The sequence below is a fragment of the Callorhinus ursinus genome, unplaced genomic scaffold (assembly GCF_003265705.2).
Source record: "Callorhinus ursinus isolate GAN/ISIS: 27379988/994484 unplaced genomic scaffold, GSC_fseal_2.0 scaffold36, whole genome shotgun sequence".
NCBI lineage: Eukaryota > Metazoa > Chordata > Mammalia > Carnivora > Otariidae > Callorhinus > Callorhinus ursinus.
In genome coordinates, this window is record NW_027397098.1 from 906882 (window position 1) to 928169 (window position 21288).

General features: G+C 43.2%; 1 protein-coding gene across 1 annotated transcript in view; it reads left to right on the forward strand.

Moving 5' to 3' along the window:
- Nucleotides 1–20506, forward strand: part of RSU1 (Ras suppressor protein 1) — a 249998-nt gene extending 229492 nt beyond the window's left edge. The window contains exon 9 of the mRNA XM_025853432.2: nucleotides 20382–20506. Coding sequence (XP_025709217.1) covers nucleotide 20382 — 1 coding nt within the window. The 3' untranslated portion in view covers nucleotides 20383–20506. The remainder of the gene's footprint in view (nucleotides 1–20381) is intronic.
- The last annotated feature ends 782 nt before the right edge of the window (nucleotides 20507–21288 follow it).

Genomic DNA, 21288 nt, shown 5'->3' on the forward strand with positions numbered 1-21288 from the left:
TAACAGAGGCTCAGATCCTCCTTCCCGAACGTGTTCTCCGCCATCATCTTATACACCTCTTGTCACTCACAATTTCACATCTTTCCCAAATATCCGCTTTCCAGCAGATGCCCCCAGTTCTCAGACACATTTCTGTCTGCTGGGCACGCCTTTCTCCCCCTTTGTTGCCTGACAGCCAAGGCTTGACTCAAATGTCTACCTCTTCCCTGTGGGCAGCATTGGTACTTGATTCTTGTAATCCCCTAACACAGAGCACGGAGGTTGGCAGACTACCCTCTTGTGGGTCAAATCCAGCCCGTCACTGTTTTTTATAAAGTTTTATTGGAACACAGCCACCTCATTTGTTTACATATTGTCTACAGCTGCTTTCTTGCCCGACAGTGGACTTGAATTGTTGCAACAGAAACGGTAGGATAGGCCAAGCCTACGTATTCGTTATCTAACCCATGACAGGAGGTTTGCTGACCCCTGCCGTAAGAAATTTGCATATGTCAGGAAGGGCTCTTGACATCCTGGACGAGACTCGTTTTGCTTACTTACCAATTTGTCTGCTCAGATCATCACAATCTTAGTCGTTTTAAGTATAGACCAGGAACAACCCAGGTTCCGCAGGTGGACGGCCTGGTTTCAGGTGTCAGCTCTCCCATTTACGAGCTGTGTGACTTTGAGAAAATCCCCTCATCGGGCTGGGCCTCCAGTTTCTCACGGGCAAAACAGGGATGATGGTAACAGCCCCACAGGGTTGCAGTGAGGATTAAGCAAGATATGAGAAAATGCTCCAAATAACATGTGGAACACAAAATCTCAGCTGTAAGAAACCTTTGTATCCCATGGGCCATTAAAGTGGCCCACACTGGTGGAGTGCCTGATATCCAGGGCGTTCTCCATAAAGGTTTCTCGCATATGTAAGGAGTGAATGAAGACAAAAAGACACAGATACTCCTGGGAGATTAAAATCATGGAAAATACCCAGAGTCGTTGACTAATTCCACGCACAAAGCAGAAGTTTGACTCAGCTTACTTACAGAGGGGCAATAAAGCGATGACAGAAAGTCTTCATGGAAATAATAGAAAAGAGGAAACTGGAAAGCTTTTGATAAATAATGGAAATTCTCCTTGAGTTATATGGTTAGTTCAATAGCAGAAGAAAAATACAGTTGCGCTGTAGGAAATCTTTCCCTCCACCTCCTTCCCCTCATCCTCTGAGTTTGAAGGGAAGGAACCTGTGACACCGGCATAACCCTCTCCTTCAGTAGATGCTACGGGAGGAACTTCTGCAAATCCTCATGTGCCGTGCCTATTAAATTAACCAAATATGGGCTTACAAGAAATACCAACCACCTGGCCCCAAATGGGACGAGATCATTCCCTAGCTTGTCTATATATCCAGGGCCTCCCCTGCCCATCTCTTTCACTGGCTCAGTCCCCGCAGGCTCTGAGCAGAAACCAAAGCCATCGCCCTCGGGCTCTTGCCACTAAGAAGGGGAGCTGTGCTAAATGTGCCATGACGAGAAGATCTTTGCCAGTTTTTATCAAGGCGTAAAAAGCGATGATTGCAATTAATGCAATTTACCATGTGGTACTTTTCCAAAAAAGCTATTTCAGGGTAGGTCTGCTGTCTGTTCCTTTCAGAGTTATAAAACTGATAATTTAACGCCATCCACGATCCCGGGTTTTCCATGTAAGACCTCAGAGAGAATCCTCAGAGGGCCCCACTCCAGCATTTGTCTGTCGGGCTCTCCGAGCTCCCTGATTCACCAATGCTCTTCACCTCAGGTGTGAGAAAGGTTTTCACGGCGGGGCCAGATGAAGGAGCCAGCGTCTTAATGGATAGTCAGACACTTATTTCTGCAGAGGCAGCCCACAACCGGCAGAGGGAGCTTCCCTTTTTTGCCTTCAGCAACCCTTTCCCTTAACAGCACGCTCATGTTCGAAGATGCTGTCTACCAACGTGGCTTCTGACAACCAGAAGTATGGAGGAGACACTGTAGCGGGCGTATGTTGCCACGCGAGCCAAGGGAAATAGAAAAATGCGTGCCAAAGGGATCCAGGCTGAACAGGAAAGAAAGGAAGAGGCAAAAACATGACTCCTAGTTTATATGAGCCGTTTTTTAGAAAATTTAAATGGACATTTAAGATCGAAGTTCAATTATCAAAGGTCAAGGTAAAATGTAAAACAGCTACTCGTTATTGGTATCCTTTTGGGGGGAAAAATAAACCCACTTGATTGCTGTCTTTATCATCCTTTCTTTTTAAATAGATGATTTGGGGTTCTGGGGAAATCCAAAGTGGTATCACCCATTGTAAAAAGCATGGTGCCAACCAAATGTCTGGAAAACCCATGCTTCGCTTCTCACCAATCTCCCCTCGTTCCTCTGAAAGAAATCTGGCTGCAGAGCTGCTAAGTGTGTAGTGAAAGGAGAAACAGGCCAGCCAGCCTTTTCCCAGGGAAAACAGGATTCACAAAGACTGTGAGAAACAAACCAGCTTTTCTCCCTGTTCACGCATTTGGTGGAAGCTGCCATTTTCAGGTTTGGCACTTCTTTCCTTTCCAATAACCAAGAAGATTTTCTATGAGATATTTATATATCTATAAAGTACTACCTAATGTTTTTTAATGACTAAATGTTTTTATAATTTTTTTTTTTATCCCGATGCTTTGGCTTGTGCAGTAACTTTCATTTTTACTGAGATCCGTGCAGCCCTCGGGTTTATGAGGGGTTGCTGGAAAATAAATTAGGTTCTTTGAAATGATCTTGGGAACCTTCAGAACTTGTTGTTCAGGAGATAATCTTTCCTCCCTCACCTACCTTCGGATGAAGCCAAGGGACTGGGATGAGGGCATTTCTCTGAGGTGTAATGACAGTGTGTCCTTCTTCAGTTGAGAGAGCTATGGCGGGGCAGAGGGTTATGCTCACTGTTGCTGGAAACGGCCTTTTCCTCACATCACGTGAGCCAATATCTTGCCCTGACTTAGGTGGCAAGGGAAACAGACACGTCAGTTTTCATTGTCAGCTTCTTAAAACATTATTTACCTGGCAGTGTTTGAACCGTGTATTTACTGTCACATTTTATATTGGCTATCGGGCTTCTATTTACCACTTAGGAGATATATTGAAAAATTGCCCTCAAGATTTCACATCCAAGTGAAGATATATTTGAGGTTTTTAAACAAGATTGGGGTTTGCATATCCTAGCTACGGGCAAATGAATTACAATTCTCAAAGTAAATTAAATAAAGTTAATAGATATGAAAACAACCAGTAAAGAGATGATCATTGTGATCTTAAGCTTCGGTCCAGCCCTTATAAACCACTGCAGACTGTGAGCCTTAAAGTAGAGCTTTGGTGGCAACCGAGATTCAAGTGAACGGGATGTAAAATTAAGCCATTGTGGACAAGCCTGTCATGGTCACAGACACTCCACATGTTCTTTCCGAAAGAGGGGACTCTGGACCGGTGGTGGGCACATGGCCCACGGGCAGCCCTCACAGTCCCTGTGCATAACCTGCAGAGCCCTATGAGATGGTTGTGGGCAGCCTGGCCACATTTAGTGACCTGACGTGGCCTCCTATGAGGGACTCTGCCCAAAATCACTGTAGTTGTCAACTAACCAAAGAGGACTAAGTCCCCCCAGAATCTGAGAACACATAATGGAATGGTCATTTGGGATTTAGAGGAGCACAGAGCCCACTTACAGAGAAAATCAGGAAAACAAGAATGGATGTTTACGAGAGAACATAGATACTAGAAATTCAAGCCAGTCTTTGAAGACCTCTTGCTTTCCCATGGTTTGTGTGTGTTTTGATGATACACACCCTTTTACTTCAGTTACTGAAGTGAGCCCTGTTCCTTCTTTCAAAATTACCCCAGTACCACAGCTACTACTATAGTTTCTACTACCATAGACTACTCTAAATAGCCTAATTTAATTCCCGGAATAGATATTGATGTTACTCTTGAATATTTCATAAATGTACTCGTAAACTTATCTAGGACAAAGATGACCACTTTTCACTGTCACTTGGTACTAACTAGACTTGATTTCTAGGAAGAGAGTATTTCTGCTGTACCAGCATTCAGCAATTAAACAGATCTCCAGAGAATATAGTTACCTGGTCATACCACCTGGAGAACCAGGGGTCCCTAGAGACTTCCCTGGTTCAAATGGTGAGGAAAAAGTCCCATCTGTTCACTTATGGCTGTCCCTTTCACTTAGTTTTTTTTCTTTTTTTTAATTTTTTAACACTGGAGAAAATATAAATAGAAAAATTATAAAATTTAGATGAAAAGGAAACATCAGGGAGTGTGTGACATCTTTCAATCCTGTGGAAGATACAGGCATTAATATAGGCACTGGTTGGGATGGTATGGCCCCCCATTCCTATGAATTGTTCATAGAAAGTGAAGGACAGCTATGAAGCAGAACTCACCTTTAACCTGAGGGCAAGTGGTACCAAGATTTGTAAAGAGAACCTGGAGTAGAACTTGGACAGGAGATAAATATACATGGAACAGCATAAACTCACGTGCTGAGGTCATGTATTCAAACAAGTATGTACTGAATTCCAGACACTCTTGCAGGTGCTGGGGATATTATCGCAGTGAGGAGAACAAAGTCCCCGCCCTCACAACACTTACATTCTAGTTCAGGCTGTCCCAAAGTGCGACCTACAAAATGCTAGTCTGTGGAGGGTCAGTAGTCAGTAGTAGAAAGGGGGTGCTCTGGTATTAAGTGTTGGAAAATACTTGGTTGAATGAAATCAAGCAGGTTTTCATAAAGCATGTGTTCACAGCTGTATTCCTTTGCTTGGGCTGCCCTAACAAAGTGCCACAGGTTTAGGGGGCTTCAACAGAAATTTATCATGTCACCGGTCTAGAGGCTGGAAGTCCAAGCTCAAGGTGTGGGCAGGGTTGTTTCTTCTGAGGCCTCTCTCCTTGGCTTGCAGACGGCAGTCTCCTCCCTGTGCCCTCACATGGTCTCCCCTCTGTGTGTGTCCGTGTCCTAACCTCCTCTTCTTATAAGGATACTACAGTAGTGGGGCCCCTGGGTGGCTCAGTCGGTTAAGCGGCTGCCTTCGGCTCGGGTCGTGATCCCAGGGTCCTGGGATCGAGCCCCGCATCGGGCTCCCTGCTCAGCGGAGAGCCTGCTTCTGCCTCTCCCTCTGTCTGCCACTCTGCCTACTTGTGCGCTCTCTCTCTCTCTCTCTCTGTTAAATAAATAAATAAAAATCTTTTTTTTTTTTTTTAAAAAGGATACTACAGTAGTTACATTGCATTAGCACCCACCCTGATGACCTCATTCTACCTTAACTGCCCTTTTAAAGACTCTGTCTCCAATACAGTCACCTTCTGAGGCACTCGGGGCTAGAATTTCAACATAGGAATTTGGGGGAAGGAAAAAATTCAACCAAAACAACAGCTTTATGAAGCTGAGTCTTCCAGAATTGTAAATCAGACCATGTCCATTCCATTCCCCTGCCTACGTTGAGGCCCCTTGAATGAAAGAGTGAACCCTAAAGTAAACTGTGGGCTTCAGTTAATAGTTGGTAGCAAATGCACCGCACTAATGCAAAGATGTTAATTATAGGAGAAACTGTATGTGGTGGGGGTGGGGGCTACGGAGGAACTCTGTGCTTTGTGCTGTATGTTTTGGTAAACCTAAAACCTCTCTAGGAAAAAAAAAAAGGCTACTTTTTTTTTTTTAAAGGACAAATCCTATATAAACATTAAAAAAAAAGACCCCTCAAATGGCTGCACATTACCAGATACCATGAGGAGCTGCCCCCTTTCTGCATCTCTGACCTCCTCTGCCCCTGGCTTCACTCTGTTCCAGCCACACTGACCTTCCTTGTGGTTCTAGAGCATGTCAATCTGGTTCACATTGGAGGGGCTTTTGCTTAGTGTTTCCTCAGCCTGGATTCTTTCTTCCTCCCCTGGTTTTCTGGCTCTCAGTGTACACGTCACCTCCTCAGGGAAGTCCTTCCTGACTGCTTTACCTACGGGAGCCCACAGAGCACTGTCCCATCCCCCTGCACTTATTTTATCCTTGCTTTCTAGGTTTTATTTCTGTGTCTGTGATCTGTTTGTTTCTTTTCTGCCCCCGGGGTCTTGTTCTCACTGAGTCCTCCCTGACTCTGAGGCCACCTGGCCCAAGCCGCCCTCTGACCTGATCAATTGCAGCAGACTCCTAACCGGTTATCAATAAGATACAAATGAAGATGAGTGCGGTCCTTGAGGATGATTCCAACAATTGGGTCCTTTTCGGCCGGTTCTGGATTTCATTTCATACGCAAGGATTCCCCGCCTCCCACCTTTTTCTCTTGAACAGCAGAGCTGTAAACACAAGGGGGAAACAAAGAAGAAAGGATGCCCTTCTTCCCACAAAGATCTTTGTTTAGCATTTAAGATTTCACATCTTGGAACTGTTAGGGTAACCACTGAGTTAATCTCAGCTGGTATAGTTGAGAAAGGTGATCCTGAGAGCAGTAAGAATCGATGAGGCAATTTAGAAAAAGATTTAAAAACACTGAGTGTTCCTGGTAGATTTTGGAGAACAGGTGTACTTTCTTCTACTTGGAAAGAATCACAAAGAAATGCGGTCCAACGTTGTATGTTAGCCGGGCAACAGCTCCTCACTTACCCCAAAGTAAATGGGCTTCAGTGGGAGGTTTGAGAGGTAGAGGGTGGGGCCAGGGATTTTTATGCCTCTTTTCCTGAAGGGAAAGACCCCTCTTTCTTTCCAAAAATGGTCACAGGCGTGAATGAGTTCATGGGGGGTTTGGGTTTTTTTTTTTTTTTATTTGTTTTGTTTTCTTTGTGTGTTTTGTTTTGCAAACGACAGAAACAAACTCAAACCAGCTGAAGCAAACAAGAGGGCATTGATGACAGGGGACAGAGGGGTGCCATGGAAATGAAGGGCAGAAATGGAAGCTGGCTTTAGGAAGCTCCTGGAAAGCCCTCAGGGCTCCCTGTCTGGGCTCTTCTCTGCCTGACTACACACTCCTTCGCTTTCTGTGTGAACTGCCTTTCCTTCTCTGGGCCACGAGAGCACCAGTCACCCTCCTTCCGTCACCTAAGTATACAAAATATAAGTGTCGCGCCCGTGGAGGCTGTCACTGAGTCTCGGTCTCAATCCATGTTCCTGGGCGAAGTCATGTTAGTGGCACCATGTCCATCTGTGGCCAAGGGGCGGAGGAGAGAGACTCACAGGACACACTGACTTTCACCTCCGTGTTCTGTACATAGTGGAAGTGAAATGAAGGCTGGGGAAGTGAGAGAAAGAGCGAAGGGGAGTTGCTGGGAGCTGCACTGATGTTCCCCAGAGCCCCACAGTGTGTGCAGGATCATCATCCATCCATTAACAATTTATGGAGCCACCCCTACAAAAGCGCAGACTTGCTGGCGTTGAAGACAACTCCTGCCCTCTAGAAGCTGGGAAGAAAAATAGGCACATATGGAAACTGTCGGGCAACATGCAAATAGGACATTTTGGGATGAAATATTTATTGGGTACCTGCCATGTACGAGATACTGCGGGTCATTAGCGGGTAAGGGTAACTAGCTGCCCCCTCCTTGTCCAAATTCTAAACCCACTGAGAAATAATATGAAGCCAGAAGAGACCCAAGTGCTGCCTTTATTACCAATAAAGGCTGGGTTGGGGGAGGCAGTTTTTTTTATCTGCAGTTAAATGGACTTTCTTTGCTAAACCACAGAATTAGGCAGACATTGGTGGAGCCAAGCACATGGACTGGTATTCCAAACTCCATGTATTAAACACCTACTATATACCAGGCACTGCTCTAGATATGGAGATATAGCAGTGAACAAAATTAAGTTTCTGCCCTTATGAACTTGACTTTCTAGTGGGGAGAAACCGAGAACAACAACAAAAGGTGATGGTATATACACCTTTATGGGTCTGCTGGCGCTGCCATTATGAAGTACCACAGTCCAAGTGGCTTTGAAAACAAGTTAATTTTCTGACGGTTCTAAGAGGCTGGAAATCTGAGATCAAGGTGTTGGCGAGGCTCGTTTCTTCTGAGAGCCGTGAGGGTAGGATCGATCCCAAGCTTCTCTCCTGGCCTTGCAGATGGCTGACTTCTCTCTTGTGTCTTCACTTGGTCTTCACTCTGTCTTAATCTTTTATAAGGACACCAGTCACATTTGGCTAGGGCCCACCCGAGTGACCTTATTTCAACTGAATCACATCTCTAAAGATCCTATCTCCAAATACAGTCATGTTCTGAGGTCCTGAGACTGAGTCCTGGTTAGGACTTCAACATATGGACTTGGGGTGAGGAGACACACTTAGGCCCCTAACAGCACCATCAGGAAAATCAAAGCAGGGTTAGAGAGTTTTGATGGATAGAACACTGTTTTAGACAGGGAAGACATTTCCAAAGAGGTAAAATTTGAATACAAGTTTTATTTTAATGAATAGTAAGGCCTTTGAAGACATTCCAGGTGGGGTAACAGAGTGAGGGGTTGGGCATGGAGTGTGTATGAGATATGTCAGCATGAAGTGAGGAAATCTGGGGGGACTCAGGGACTTTTTTTCAGGAGTACTAGAAATCAGAGTCATCCTCAGGATGTAGTGAGGTGATAAATTACACTTAGCTTGAGGTTAGGAATTTGGGATTTATCTTGAAACAACTAGGCTGAGAGTCCTTTGAAAATCCCAGGAAAACAGTAGGAACCATGAACACAGTCTCTTGGGAAGAAGAATCTAAACTCAGTAAGTAGATTGAATGAAAAGTGGGACCGGCTGGAGGCCAGGGGATCACTTTAAAGGAAGAATCCACCGAGTCAAATTCAGCATTCAAATCTGTGAGTTACATGAAATAAGTCATATTCATTAAACTCCCTGGAAATGGTTACCTGGAGTAGAGCTATGCCCATATCTATGGTTCGTCTGCTGCTGCAATTAAAAGGCAGAAAATGCAGTCAAACTTGGATTGGTGCAAGACTGTTGAATCACAGATCTGTACTTCTGAAACAAATAACGCAACATATTTTAAGAAAAAAGAAAAAGAAGAAGATAACAGGAGAGGAAGAAAAGGGGAGTATGTCAGAGGGGGAGACGAACCATGAGAGATGATGGACTCTGAAAAACAAACTGAGGGTTCTAGAGGGGAGGGGGGAGGGGGATGGGTTAGCCTGGTGATGGGTATTGAGGAGGGCACGTTCTGCATGGAGCACTGGGTGTTATGAACAAACAATGAATCATGGAACACTGCACCAAAAACTAATAATGTAATATATGGTGATTAACATAACAATAAAAAAAATTAAAAAAAAAAAAACTTGGATTGGAAATGCTGAGCAGGTCTCCAGGCTCAAGGGATGGCTGGCTCCTGGCCAGGCGAGCAGTTGGGATTTTCATCACGCCTTTGTCTCTCAGCCATGTCCACACCAAGACCATTAGGTACGGGTAGGACTGTGTCCTCCCAAAATTCGTACTTTAAAGTCTAAACTCCCAACTACCTCAGAGTATGGTGGTACTTGGAGACAGGGTATTTAAGGAGGTAATTAAGGTAAAATGAGGTCATTGGGGTGGACCCTAATGCAATATGCCTGGTGTCCTTATGAGAAAGAGATTAGGAAGCAGACAGGTGCATGAGGGAAGACCATGGGAGGACGCAGCAAGAAGACAGCCGTCTGTCTATAAGCCAAAAAGAGAGGCCTCAGAAGAAACCGTCTTGCCGACATGTTCCTCTCGGACTTCCAGCCTCCAGAACAGTGAGGCAAAAAATTTCTGTTGTTTAAGCGCCCCGGTCTGTGGTACTTCGCTGCAGCAGCCTAGCAAACTAATCCATCATTCTGTTCTGATGGCCACTTCTGAGCATGCCTGAGAGTTCCAGAAACCTCCCTTCATCATCTTTTTCTCATGTTTTGCGTCCAGCCAATGTTTAGCCTCCTTACTTCACTTTAAGTCCAGTTTCTCCGGTTCTATCCATAAACAGAGGAAAAGAGTTCCATCATCTTCATCATGCTGCCTCATCCAATACCTAGCCACTAGTCACCTGTGGTTATTTAAACTTAACTCAATTACAATTAAATACAATTAAAAATTCAGTTTCTCCAGCACCAGCCACATTTCAAGTACTCCGTAGCCACGTGTAACTAGTGACCACCCTATTAGACAGCACGTAGATAGAACATCTCTGTTATCACAGAACATTGTACTGGACAGCACTGGTGTAGAAGAAAGCTTAACCTTTCCTTAAAGCCCAACCTGTTGTATTTATCAGGGTTCTCTCTAGTGTAAGCAACATAAACTCACTATTGGTAGACTAAGGTTTAAAAAATGGGATAGGAAGGTGGTGGTGGGTCTTACTGGGAAATATCAAATATCCCACAGGCCCAGAAGGACAGTTGAAAGAACCAAGGGCAGCTCCAAGGACTTGGACAGTCGGCTTTTGTGGGCCTTTCCTCTACGGAGCTATCCATGTCTACATTTTTCTGTGCTGTATCTCAAAAATCAGGAAAGAGAAGCTGAGTGGCCCATTTTGAGACAAGAGTCTACTCGGCCAGGTGAAACTGAGGAAGATATGGCAACAGGGCACCAAAGGATGAAATGGCCACAGGATGTCCACCCTGGTGTCTTCTCAATACCGAAGAACCAGGAGTCACTGTGAGTGGAGCTCCCACCTCGATTAGGGCACTGTTCCGGATAAATAAGATATCTCTTTAGTGGTTGATCCAGAGCCTTCCATTGCATAGTCAGCATTGTGTGTGCTTCGATCTTTACTTTTTGTAGGATGAAAGCAGCAAGCATGTTGGTTTCCTTTACCTATTTTGACAAATATTTACGGAGGGCTTGCTTGGTGCGCAGGTACTGATATAGATGCTAGGGGAGATATAAAAGGGAATAAGGTATGTTTTGTTAAAAATATATCTCATCCCCTAATAGAAACTTGTTCTATACAAAACTGAATAATCTGGGAACTGATTAGGAGGCTAGTTTCACTGGATTCTTTGCCCCATCCTTTCCCAACCTTAATAAATATTTGTATTCTTTTGCTGCTTCATCACTATGAAAAGTTATACAAAATACACAAGAAACCCTCAAACCTTCCTTCCCAGGCAACCACCCCATTTACTTTAACCGGTTCTGATTGCCAAGATCAACTATAGTGACATCTTGCCAAAGCCCATACTTCTGTTAGTGAGGAAAATCCTGTAATTTTCCACTTTCATGAATAGTTCACCCAAAAAGAGTTTTCCGACTTGAATCTTGTACATTTTATTTAAGTCAGCGTACATATGCCTCAATCATCCCGTGACACTGAGCTCTGTGATTGCAGTTAAATTCCACACAAAGACTTCAAATCCCTTTAAGATATGCTGTCTACCGTAAAGAGGCCACTTCATTTCAGAGAACTCAGTTGAGATTGAACTGTCTCCTACTTTCAATTAAAAAATATTACACAAATGAATCATTAAAATAATGGCAGTTGTGGATAAAAAAATTAAATCACTAATGATTCCAAAATTAATAGTCGGAAAACAAAGGGAGGAGTATATTGAGTGGATGACAGCAAAAAAATGAATCTCCAGGCCAACAAAACAGTGAAGATTTTAATTTGGAGGTGCTCTACTCCCAGCTAGCCATTCATAGCGCACATCCATCAAGTCCTGATGAATACGAAGGAGCATGGTTTATCATGCCACCAGAGCCCTAAGGACGTCCATGGACTTGGAATTGGTCAGAGGAAATGGCAGACACCGGTATGGTGATTCTTCACTGTTCCTCTCCTTGCTCCCTATTGTTTATTTACAATTGCACTGATAATAGCGTGATTGTCATTTCAGAGGGATTCCAATTCTTTAGATAGGCTCACATTGCTTCAAAATCTGTCCGTGACCATGACGAACCGTAAGCGCTGAACTAAAACGTGCTGCCATATTTGAAGTTTGAGTTATTCAGAGAAAGCCGGTCTGTAACACCCTCAAAGAAAGAAAATCAGCAAGTCATTTTCCTCTCTCATTCAGATTCCCCTTTACTAGTTTAAACCACCTATATTTATTCTCGCATTTTTTATCTCCCTGGCTCTGTTCCCTTTTGTGTCATGAGAGAGTATTTATTTCCCCCCTTTGTATTTTGCACTGTTTATCGCTTTGTAACAGCAGTTTGCCTTTTATCCTTTGCTGATGGGAGACTGTTACCTTTTGAGTGGTTTCTGGTCCTGGGTATGAATTCGCCCATCATGGGGATGGCATTACCATCCACTGAACCCATTTCAAGTTCATTTGCATTTCACAATACATATTTCTATATCTGTGTGTAGATCTAAGAGGAGCTGAAAACCATTAAAATTCCTACTATTCTACATGCTCAAAAATCTTCAGAAAATTTATCAGCTGTGTCAGGAGTACTGAGGTGCTGTTACCTTGCATACACGCATCTGTATTTTAGAGATTGTGAGTAAATATCGAGTGGCTTAGTACAGGCTTCATTAAGGCATTACTAGGGTTGACATAAATACTCTTAATTATAAGTAACCAATTCAATGTGAAGGGAGAAAAGTGATTTTTGTATTTGCGGTAAGTAGTTCATGCTTTCAGTTCACAGAGGTGCATAGGGTTGGCAGTATTTTATATGACTAGTTCCTGGTGTTTATGAATATTGTGATCAGATAGTATATGCAATCGTTTTGTTTTCAAAATTGAACACTTAGGTGTGATTTAGTTAACTCCCTATCTGCTCACGGTGGTATTTTTATAATATACGTAGTAACTCTTTCATATCACTAGTAATTCATGGGTCAAAATATTGTAGTCATGCCTTGGGAACAGATCTGCCAAATGGTTTAACTTCTTCTCTTTGCTTCTGTGGCTAGTCACATTTGACTGGTCTCCTCAAATTACATACTAAAAAGAAACAGAAGTGTGGAATTTACTTGCATTTGTTTCCCCACCCCCTCCCTGGAGCTTCGTCACTCTGATGATAGCATTTACTAGACTTCTGACTTTTATTTGAAAATGAGTCGTCACCCCTTCTGGTTTAAACTGCACCCTCTGCTCTTCATCCTATTCATTCTGCTCTTGATAATTGTGTTTTTTCTGGGAGTACGGCTTGCTGCTTGTTCAGCATGTCAGCTTTCTTTGAATGAATTTCAAGATGTACTAGAGTTGGTAAGCTGAATTAGATTTGGGCTGCTTCTGTTTCTCACTGGGGAACATTTCTTCATTTTCTGGGAAGCCGTCTTTCACTGTTATTCATGATACAGTTTCATACCTCAATAAATGCTTAGAATTTGATAATAAAAAAAATCTGATTCTCCTGAATGTTGAATTGTTTCTCTTAATAAATCATAAAATGAAGATAACCCACGACATTTCCCTTTTTGCCTTGGCTTTTGGGGAACCCAGAAGTATTCTATTTTCTATATAGCAGTCACCATCCTTGATGTAACACCTCTGTGCGATTCTTTCTCCCTCGTCCCCAGCCTTTCTTTCTGTCACCTCGCTGTAGTTCCCTTGTTTTGATTTTTCAGGAGCTATTTTGTGTTTTTCTTGTTAGAAATGTCAAATATTTCTTTGGAACTCGGTGAAGTTTAAAAGAATTAAAATGATCATTCTGTATTTTAGAAGAAATATATTGCCTCCATTTCTATTTTTTTTTAAAGATTCTATTTATTTATTTGACAGAGAGAGACACAGCAAGAGAGGGAACACAAGCAGGGGGAGTGGGAGAGGGAGAAGCAGACTCCCCGCTGAGCAGGGAGCCCGATGCGGGGCTCGATCCCAGGACCCTGGGACTATAACCTGAGCCGAAGGCAGACGCTTAATGCCTGAGCCACCCAGGCACCCCATTTCTTGATGGCAGATAGAGGACAGGCAGAAACCTTCCCATGAATCCTGAAGAAATGAAGGGAAGAACCCCAGAGGAGATCCACTGGGACCTATAGTTTGGGTGCTTCATATGGCCATCCTCTTGGGCCAGAATTCCGGAGGAATTCATGTTCTTTTTCAGTAATCACAGGTGAATTTTTGCTCCCCACCACAGGGAGCATGGTATGAGGCATTTTGAAAATACAGTAAACAAATCTAATCGCTGGTTTCAACTATTAGAACCAGGTCTGCAAGTATCCCTTCTGGGAGATGAACACATATTAGGTATGACATCTCAGGCCCCAGTGCATTTTTTTTTAAAGATTTATTTATTTATTTATTTGTGGGGGGGTATGGGGGGTGGGGAATGGGCAGAGGGCGAGAGAGAGAGAGAGAGAGAGAGAGAGAGAGAGAGCGCACGCAGACTCCCCACTGAGCACAGAGCTAGATACCAGGCTAGATCTCATGACCCTGAGATCAGGACCTGAGCCGAAATCAAGAGTCAGACCCTTAACTGACTAAGCCACCCAGGCACCCCCACCCTAATCCATTTCTAACTCTGATTCTTGTACAGGTTATTATACTAATCTGGTTCTTAATCCAACATTTTTGGCAGTTGAAGAGTTTTGTGTCTTTTACAGAAGTCTGGTCCTTGGAAATACCTAATTTCCAGTACAGTCCTGTTCACTACATCCAGATTTCTTAAATCTTACAAAGTTCTTTTGAAAGCTATGCTGTCCAATCCCAATTTAACAATTCCAATCAACAAACAACCCATTTAGCCCCCAGTCAATATGTCTTTAGGGCCTGTGCAAGGGGTAGGGCCTAAAGATGAAAAGTCCTGGCATTTCTCTCAGTCACAAGAGCTGGGACAAGTTCTACCCCATCCCCCAACAAAGCAGCAGGAGGGAAGCACAGTGAGAGAAGGACATGCCACAGGCGCTGGAGGCACCAGAGAGGCAGGGGACAAGTGAGTGCAGGTGCAGGGTGGGAGCCAGTAGGGGGAGGGATGAAGGAGGAGGTGGCTTTGGAGCTGGGGGGCAGGGGGTTTGAAAAAGGGATAATACCGGGAAGAGGAAAGAGGAGAGGGAGGAAGTTGGTGGCCAGAGTAGAGGAGAAAACAAGGACAAAGTGGGAAATGACAATACCCCTTCCGGTGAGATTAATGAGCACTTCCGGTGAGATTAATGAGCACTTCCGGTGTGATGAACCAATAATAACCAGAGAATGGTTAACAAGGGGGCCAGGTATGAAAGGCTGGGAAGGCAAAGAGGCCTTGTGGCAATTTCTGAAGAGCCTGGCACTCCGAGCTTAAGTAGTTGGACTTTCCTGCCATGCGGACGATGAGGAAGTTACTGTTTCTGGGCAGAGTGGGGACGCACTGAGCAGGTGCTGAAGGCAGATCACTGCAAATGCGAGCGAGAGGCTGGCTGGTGATGGGAGAAGCTTCAGGAGGAGGAAATGGACAGCAGAGCCCAGTTCTTGTGGGTTTTAACTCCGTTTAATTCAATTACATTGAACACATTAATGAGAAGATAATAGAAATGGCTTATCCAGAGAATTCATGCTAACTAGTACAGTCAAAAACTGGATAAAACATTACATTAGGGCCTTCTGAGCTTGTTCTGAATTTCTGAAGGAAAAGTTAATTATGTAGTTTAGACCTAATGCATGATTATATCTGAAAACCACATGTCTAAAATTCCTTTTAATTAGCTCCTTTTTTTCTCTTTTCTATTCAAGGCCTTTTGTAAAAAAAAGCCCATGCCACCCTCAGCTCTGGGGAAAATGAGCAAAGAGGGTCTTTCAGTGGTCTGTGTAATGCTAGAACAAATGTTCATGTGTACTGGGGTGCTGGAATCATGTTATGGGGCTTTCACTAAGAGAATCCATCATGGGTAGTCCACTTCTGGCCCTCATTATCCAACTCCTGGGACCTTCTGCCCACCCACAAAAACAAATCCTGAAGAGTAAATGCAAAGAAATCATATGTATGTGTTTGCAGATATACACACATACGTATATAAATGCATGATGGCAGCTACTGGATAATAGATGTGCTCAGGGAATCCTCAATTTAGCAAACAGTTTTGAACTTTCTTTTACAAAAGCAGCCATTGGTAATAAAATGAACCACTTTGCCTCTGCTCCTGCCCCTGTGAAGTTGCTAGCCTGCTGGAATTGTCCAAACAAGACAGCAGCAGACAATAAAAGGCTAAAAGACCCAGAATGATAAGCATCTGTGGAGCAGCTTGCATTCGGAATATTTCCATGTGCCGATGAGTCTTAGAAGCCTGAGTGAAGCCAGAGAACCTCTGCAGATATTTGAAGAGTGGGAAGATTGCCCCTTGTATCTTGGACTCTCCGGGCAAAAGAAAAACACACCAAACCCTCATCTATGTACTACATAGCACCAGCTTTTACTGGCTTTTTCCACTTTCCAGAGCCAAAGATAAAGTAATTAATAAAATTATGAATTGTTACAGGGCGCCTGGGAGGCTCAGCCAGTTAAGCAACCGACTCTTGATTTCGGCTCAGGGCATGATCTTGGGGTCCTGAGATTGAGCCCCACATCGGGCTCCATGCTCATGGGGGGAGTCTGCTTGTCATTCTCTCCCTCTCCCTCTGCCCCTCCCCACACATGCTCACTCACTGTCTCTATCTCTCAAATAAATAAATAAATCTTTAGAAAAATAAATTATGAATGTTTACAACTACTTTCAGTGGGCAACACTGAAATATACAACTACTTATATTCAACGTACAACCCCCTCATTTTTTTCCCCTCCAGCTTATTACAGATCTAAACTACCTTGGCAATTTATTTTTAGGATTATGGTTTCAAATTGTACCTATTTTTGTATGGTTTAAGACTTTCCCCAAGAGGTTGCCTGAATTAGGGAAAAGCTGATATGTCTATTCACATACAAATACCCAAGGAATGCAGTATTTATTCACAGGACAGATTGTTCATATTTGAAGGTGAGTTGCTCTGGGGTCACACCCATGTAGGAGTGGGGCCAAATGCACCTTCCCTTGATATTCATATCAACTCCAGCCCACTTTCTCTCAGAGCCCGATTCTAGGATATTCTAGAAGATCAGCTGCTCTTGGCAAGGTCTGGCTCTGTCGGTTGTTCTCTGTAAGTCCTCTCAGGATTCATGATGCTTTAGAATTTTAAAACAAAACAAAAGAAACAAAACAATAAGACGACCCCAGTTTTTACCGCTGCCTACCTGGTCGGTCTGTGTGCTGCACAGCTGTGTTCCTATGATGTATTTTCTGCCTGAAATTCCCTGTGGTCTAATGGCAGCTGTGTTTAGTTTCCTGAATTCACCCATCTTCCTTGTATGGCTGAGGTATCATGACTGTCCCTTGGGAAGACTGGCTGACCCCCTTAGACTTCATTCTTGGTAACTTTTCCTTCAGTTCTACATCAAATAGGGTCTTAGGGACTGAACATTCCACCCATGGAAAGCAAGTATAAAATATCATATCCATTCTAGAGATTCCATCCTTGTCTTGATTGATATGGCAAGAATTTGAGACCAATTTGAAGCCATACATTGTAACCAAGCCTTAGGTACAGTGCTGGTTACCATCTCTCCTTCTGGCTATTCAATAATTTTCTGACAAATAGACTTGCCAAGCTAATTTTCCAACTCACTATCCCCCGTAGAGAGTTTTTTGTTGAAAATTCCCTATTGTATGTGGTTATGACTTAGGTGTCCTTCAGAGTGATTGCTTTTCTGGCTAACTTAAAGCAGCCCTCTCTCATATGTTCACTTTTTCTTGAGGATCATCATCCACAGGAATAGTTCCTGAGTAACTATCAGTGATTTTTAAATATACTTGCAACTTGTTGACTTGGGGAACTTTCCAGAGCAGGGGAAAACACGTTTTAATGCTTCCTACTAGGTTGTAAATCCAAAAATCTTGGTCTGTCAAACTGCAGTGAATTACATTATCTTGCTATAAAACTTTTTTTCCTCTTACTTTGGAGAAGGGTGAAAGGATCCTTGTGTTGAGTTTTGTCTTACTTTGTTTTGATATTATACAATAGTACACACAGGCAACTCTCCTGGGGAACTTGGGTGTTCTAATTTTGTCTAAATCTATGACATTTAGTATCCATCTGATGTCATCTGTCTTAAGTCTGACCCTTTAGCTTCCTTTACTAAGCCTGTGTTCGACTATCCAGCCCACATGCCCACCCACTACTCAGCAGTCCTACAACAAATGAACATGGAAGTTGACATTTATTGGGCTCTGGTTTTGAGTTGGCTATCATTGTAATTATATGCATTAACTCGCTCAGTCTTCACAACATTAGTGTTAGGTATTCGTGTTATTCCCATTTTAGAGAAAAGGGAATTAAGCCTCAGGGAGGTTAAGTAACTTTCATAGCAACTAAATGAGGAAACCAGGATCCAAATTAAGACCCATCTGATTCCAAAGCCATAAGGATCTACTACTTCCCTACATTACTCCAGGGAGACCCTTTCTGGCTAGAAATCTATAACTCTTCAGTCAAAGGAGTGTATGTTCTGAACTATAATTTGGAGATCCAGGAAGCAAAGGTAAATAGCTGATCCCAATCTGATTGTTTTTTTTTTTTACTCTTTGTATTTCTATTTCTGTAGATAGTCTTTGGGTTTGTTAACATGTTATTTTCCTCTTATAAATGCTATTTCTGGTTAAGTACTGCTGGATTTGGAAATCATTCTCATGACTAAAGATTTGTTTGACTAGTAAGAGCCCAGTGTAGGGCGGTGCTGCCAGTGGGCGCTCAATAAAGATTAATGGATGGTGGTGCAGGTCTGTGTGGGAGTCATGTGGCTTCGGATCTGCTCGGTTCTCCGAAAGAGACAGAAATGAGGCGGGGAGATGAAAATTACTGGATCAACATCCAACCCAGATCCTGGGTTTCTGTATTGGACTTTATGATCTGAATGGTCACGAAGGCACAGGTGCAGAAGGAAATGGGAACATAGAGCCTTGTGTTTTCTTGAGACACGATTGGGAAAATTAGATCCCAGGGCTTGCTTCCAAGATTAATATCAACTTTGAGAGAAAACTTGCTTCTCTGATGAGGGATGAAGAGAATCAAATATTTTTTTTAATTGACACATTTTCTATTATTATATACATATAGAGATGATGAGTAATATGCCATCAGATGGCTTATTCAAACTGTCAGAATTAAGGGCTGAAGCGTGAGTAACTTTCCAGAGAACCTTCTGAGAAATTCAAGCAGTGGAAAGTGGCAGCCACCAGCCATTAGTTCATCTACTACCCAGTCATCCCTGAACAACAACAACAAAAATTTCTCCCAAAGCACGTGGTGGGACACCTCTAGAGAAAAGGGAGGAGATCGATAATGTAAACTGACTTCACTCAAAAGCCAACTGTCCAAGCGCCACCTGGGTTTGTGCACTCACTGGAAAAATGGGTCAGCCATGTGACCTGGGAAATGTTGCCTGCATTGTGAATGATGCCTACAGAGCACTTTTCCATATCTCAGCAGACCTTTAAGATGTTGGTGCCCTCGCTTGTAAAACCAAGCTGTGCTTTAGCATTAGAGATGGTGGAAAGAGAAATGCCTCCATTACTAGGGCCTGTCCCAGAGGTCTGAGATTGTGGTGTAGAGGGGGGTGTAATAGCACACACTGGGCGGCCTTTCTCCTGCTCAGAGCTGTGTCTCACACTTACCATCCGCGAAAGTGAGCAGGTACTGAAGAGCTTTCTAGCATTCATTCCGGCTCTACCATTTCATGGTATCCTCACTGGCTTCCTCTGTTAAGATGAGCGGTCTTCAATGGAAGTATATCTTGAGGTTTTCAATGAGAATTTATTTATTCAACTCTACCCTTTTAAAAATGCCCCTTTTATCCTCCACTGGACTCTCTTTAGCAATGAGATCTTATGAATTTTGATAACTTGGTGCATTGGAAAAGAGTTTGATTAACACATTAACCTTCATGGCCGTTCCCACCCTTTACTATTTTGTCCCCCAAAAGAAAGGTGACTTTTGAGAAGCAACCCACATGGTGTGCTAAGAAAATAGGTATTGTGGCCGGGGGAGAACTTTCTATGTGTCTGCCACTCAAAAAGAGGAAAATAAGGTACCTCCTGTGAACCAAAGTCTTCCGCCCAAGACATAGACACACATTTCTGAAACCACTACCCTAAAAGGTAAAGGTTTGAGGAGCGGGAAGGATTCTCATCCAGTTGCAGCCAAAGGGACAGAAGATACCGAGACCCTGGGTCTCACTCTTGATTCTCCCTGGAAAGACCTAAAAGAACTGCTGACATTTCTCTTAAATGAATCAGTGAATCTTGGTTTTCTTCTGACTGCTCATTTGACCTTATTTCGTTTTGAAACAGAGAAGAAGGAAAGAAAGAACTAAATTGGCGTGGCCTGGAAGTTAGGCAGAAGGAACAGACAAGGAAATGCTTGTGCTGTGGAGGCCCCAGACAGGATCCCAGGGATGTTACTGTTTGCTTGCTGTAGTCTTATTTGTTCTTGCTTCTCATTTCAGATTCTCGCCCTGGTTTAATAAGTCACCATCTTCCCAGCCATCATCCCCGTATTGACAAGGAAATGTCATCCGCGTTTGATTGACATCCATTGCTCCTGAATACAAAAGTATGATTCACAAATCAATTCCACTTGTTTATTTAAAGCTGTTCTTGTGTGTCTTATGTATTTGTTAGTGAGATAACTTGCCTAATATCTACTCTGGGGTTTTTTACATTAATATTACAAAACCACGCTTTTCCTTCTCCCGCTCTCCCACTGCAAATGGGGCTCTTCTTTCTCATGTTTTTTTTTTCCCCTTTTTTGCCCCATGCTTCAATGTACGTGTAGGAAATGTGCTGTGAAGCCTAGAGGACACTTTCCATATCTTAGGAAAAGATCTTGCCCCAGGACTTTTGTAAAGGCTGCTTGGTTTGTCTTAAGACTTTTAAAGACATTTTAAACAAGTGATTATTTCTCATTCATGTAGTGCAACTTCAGGTCCAATGGCACTAACTCCAGATAGTTAGCTAGAACAGTAATCCTGTAAGTAGAGGACGGAGTATATACTCACCATCTGCAGCATTTGTTAAAAGAAACCCCCCCCCTCCCATTATGTGGTGGGCCTGTTCATTCATAATCACTCAAAACCTCCTTTGGCTTTTCAACGCACCTTACTGTTCTCTGGGTAACATCTTCATTTTAGAAGGCTGGTGAGGAAAACCATAAGGTTAAAAAAAAAAAACCATCTGGAAAATTCTAAAGGGCCCTTCTGATGTTAAAAGTGGCATTTCAAAAAACACCTGAAGCACCGGTTGATTGTGGGTGAGCCAGCAGGGAAATACTGTCGACCGAGCCACCCTCTTTTCAACCTTCACTTCCACCCTCCAACTGGCGTTGCCGGCCTTGGGGAAATAGAGGGCTTAGGT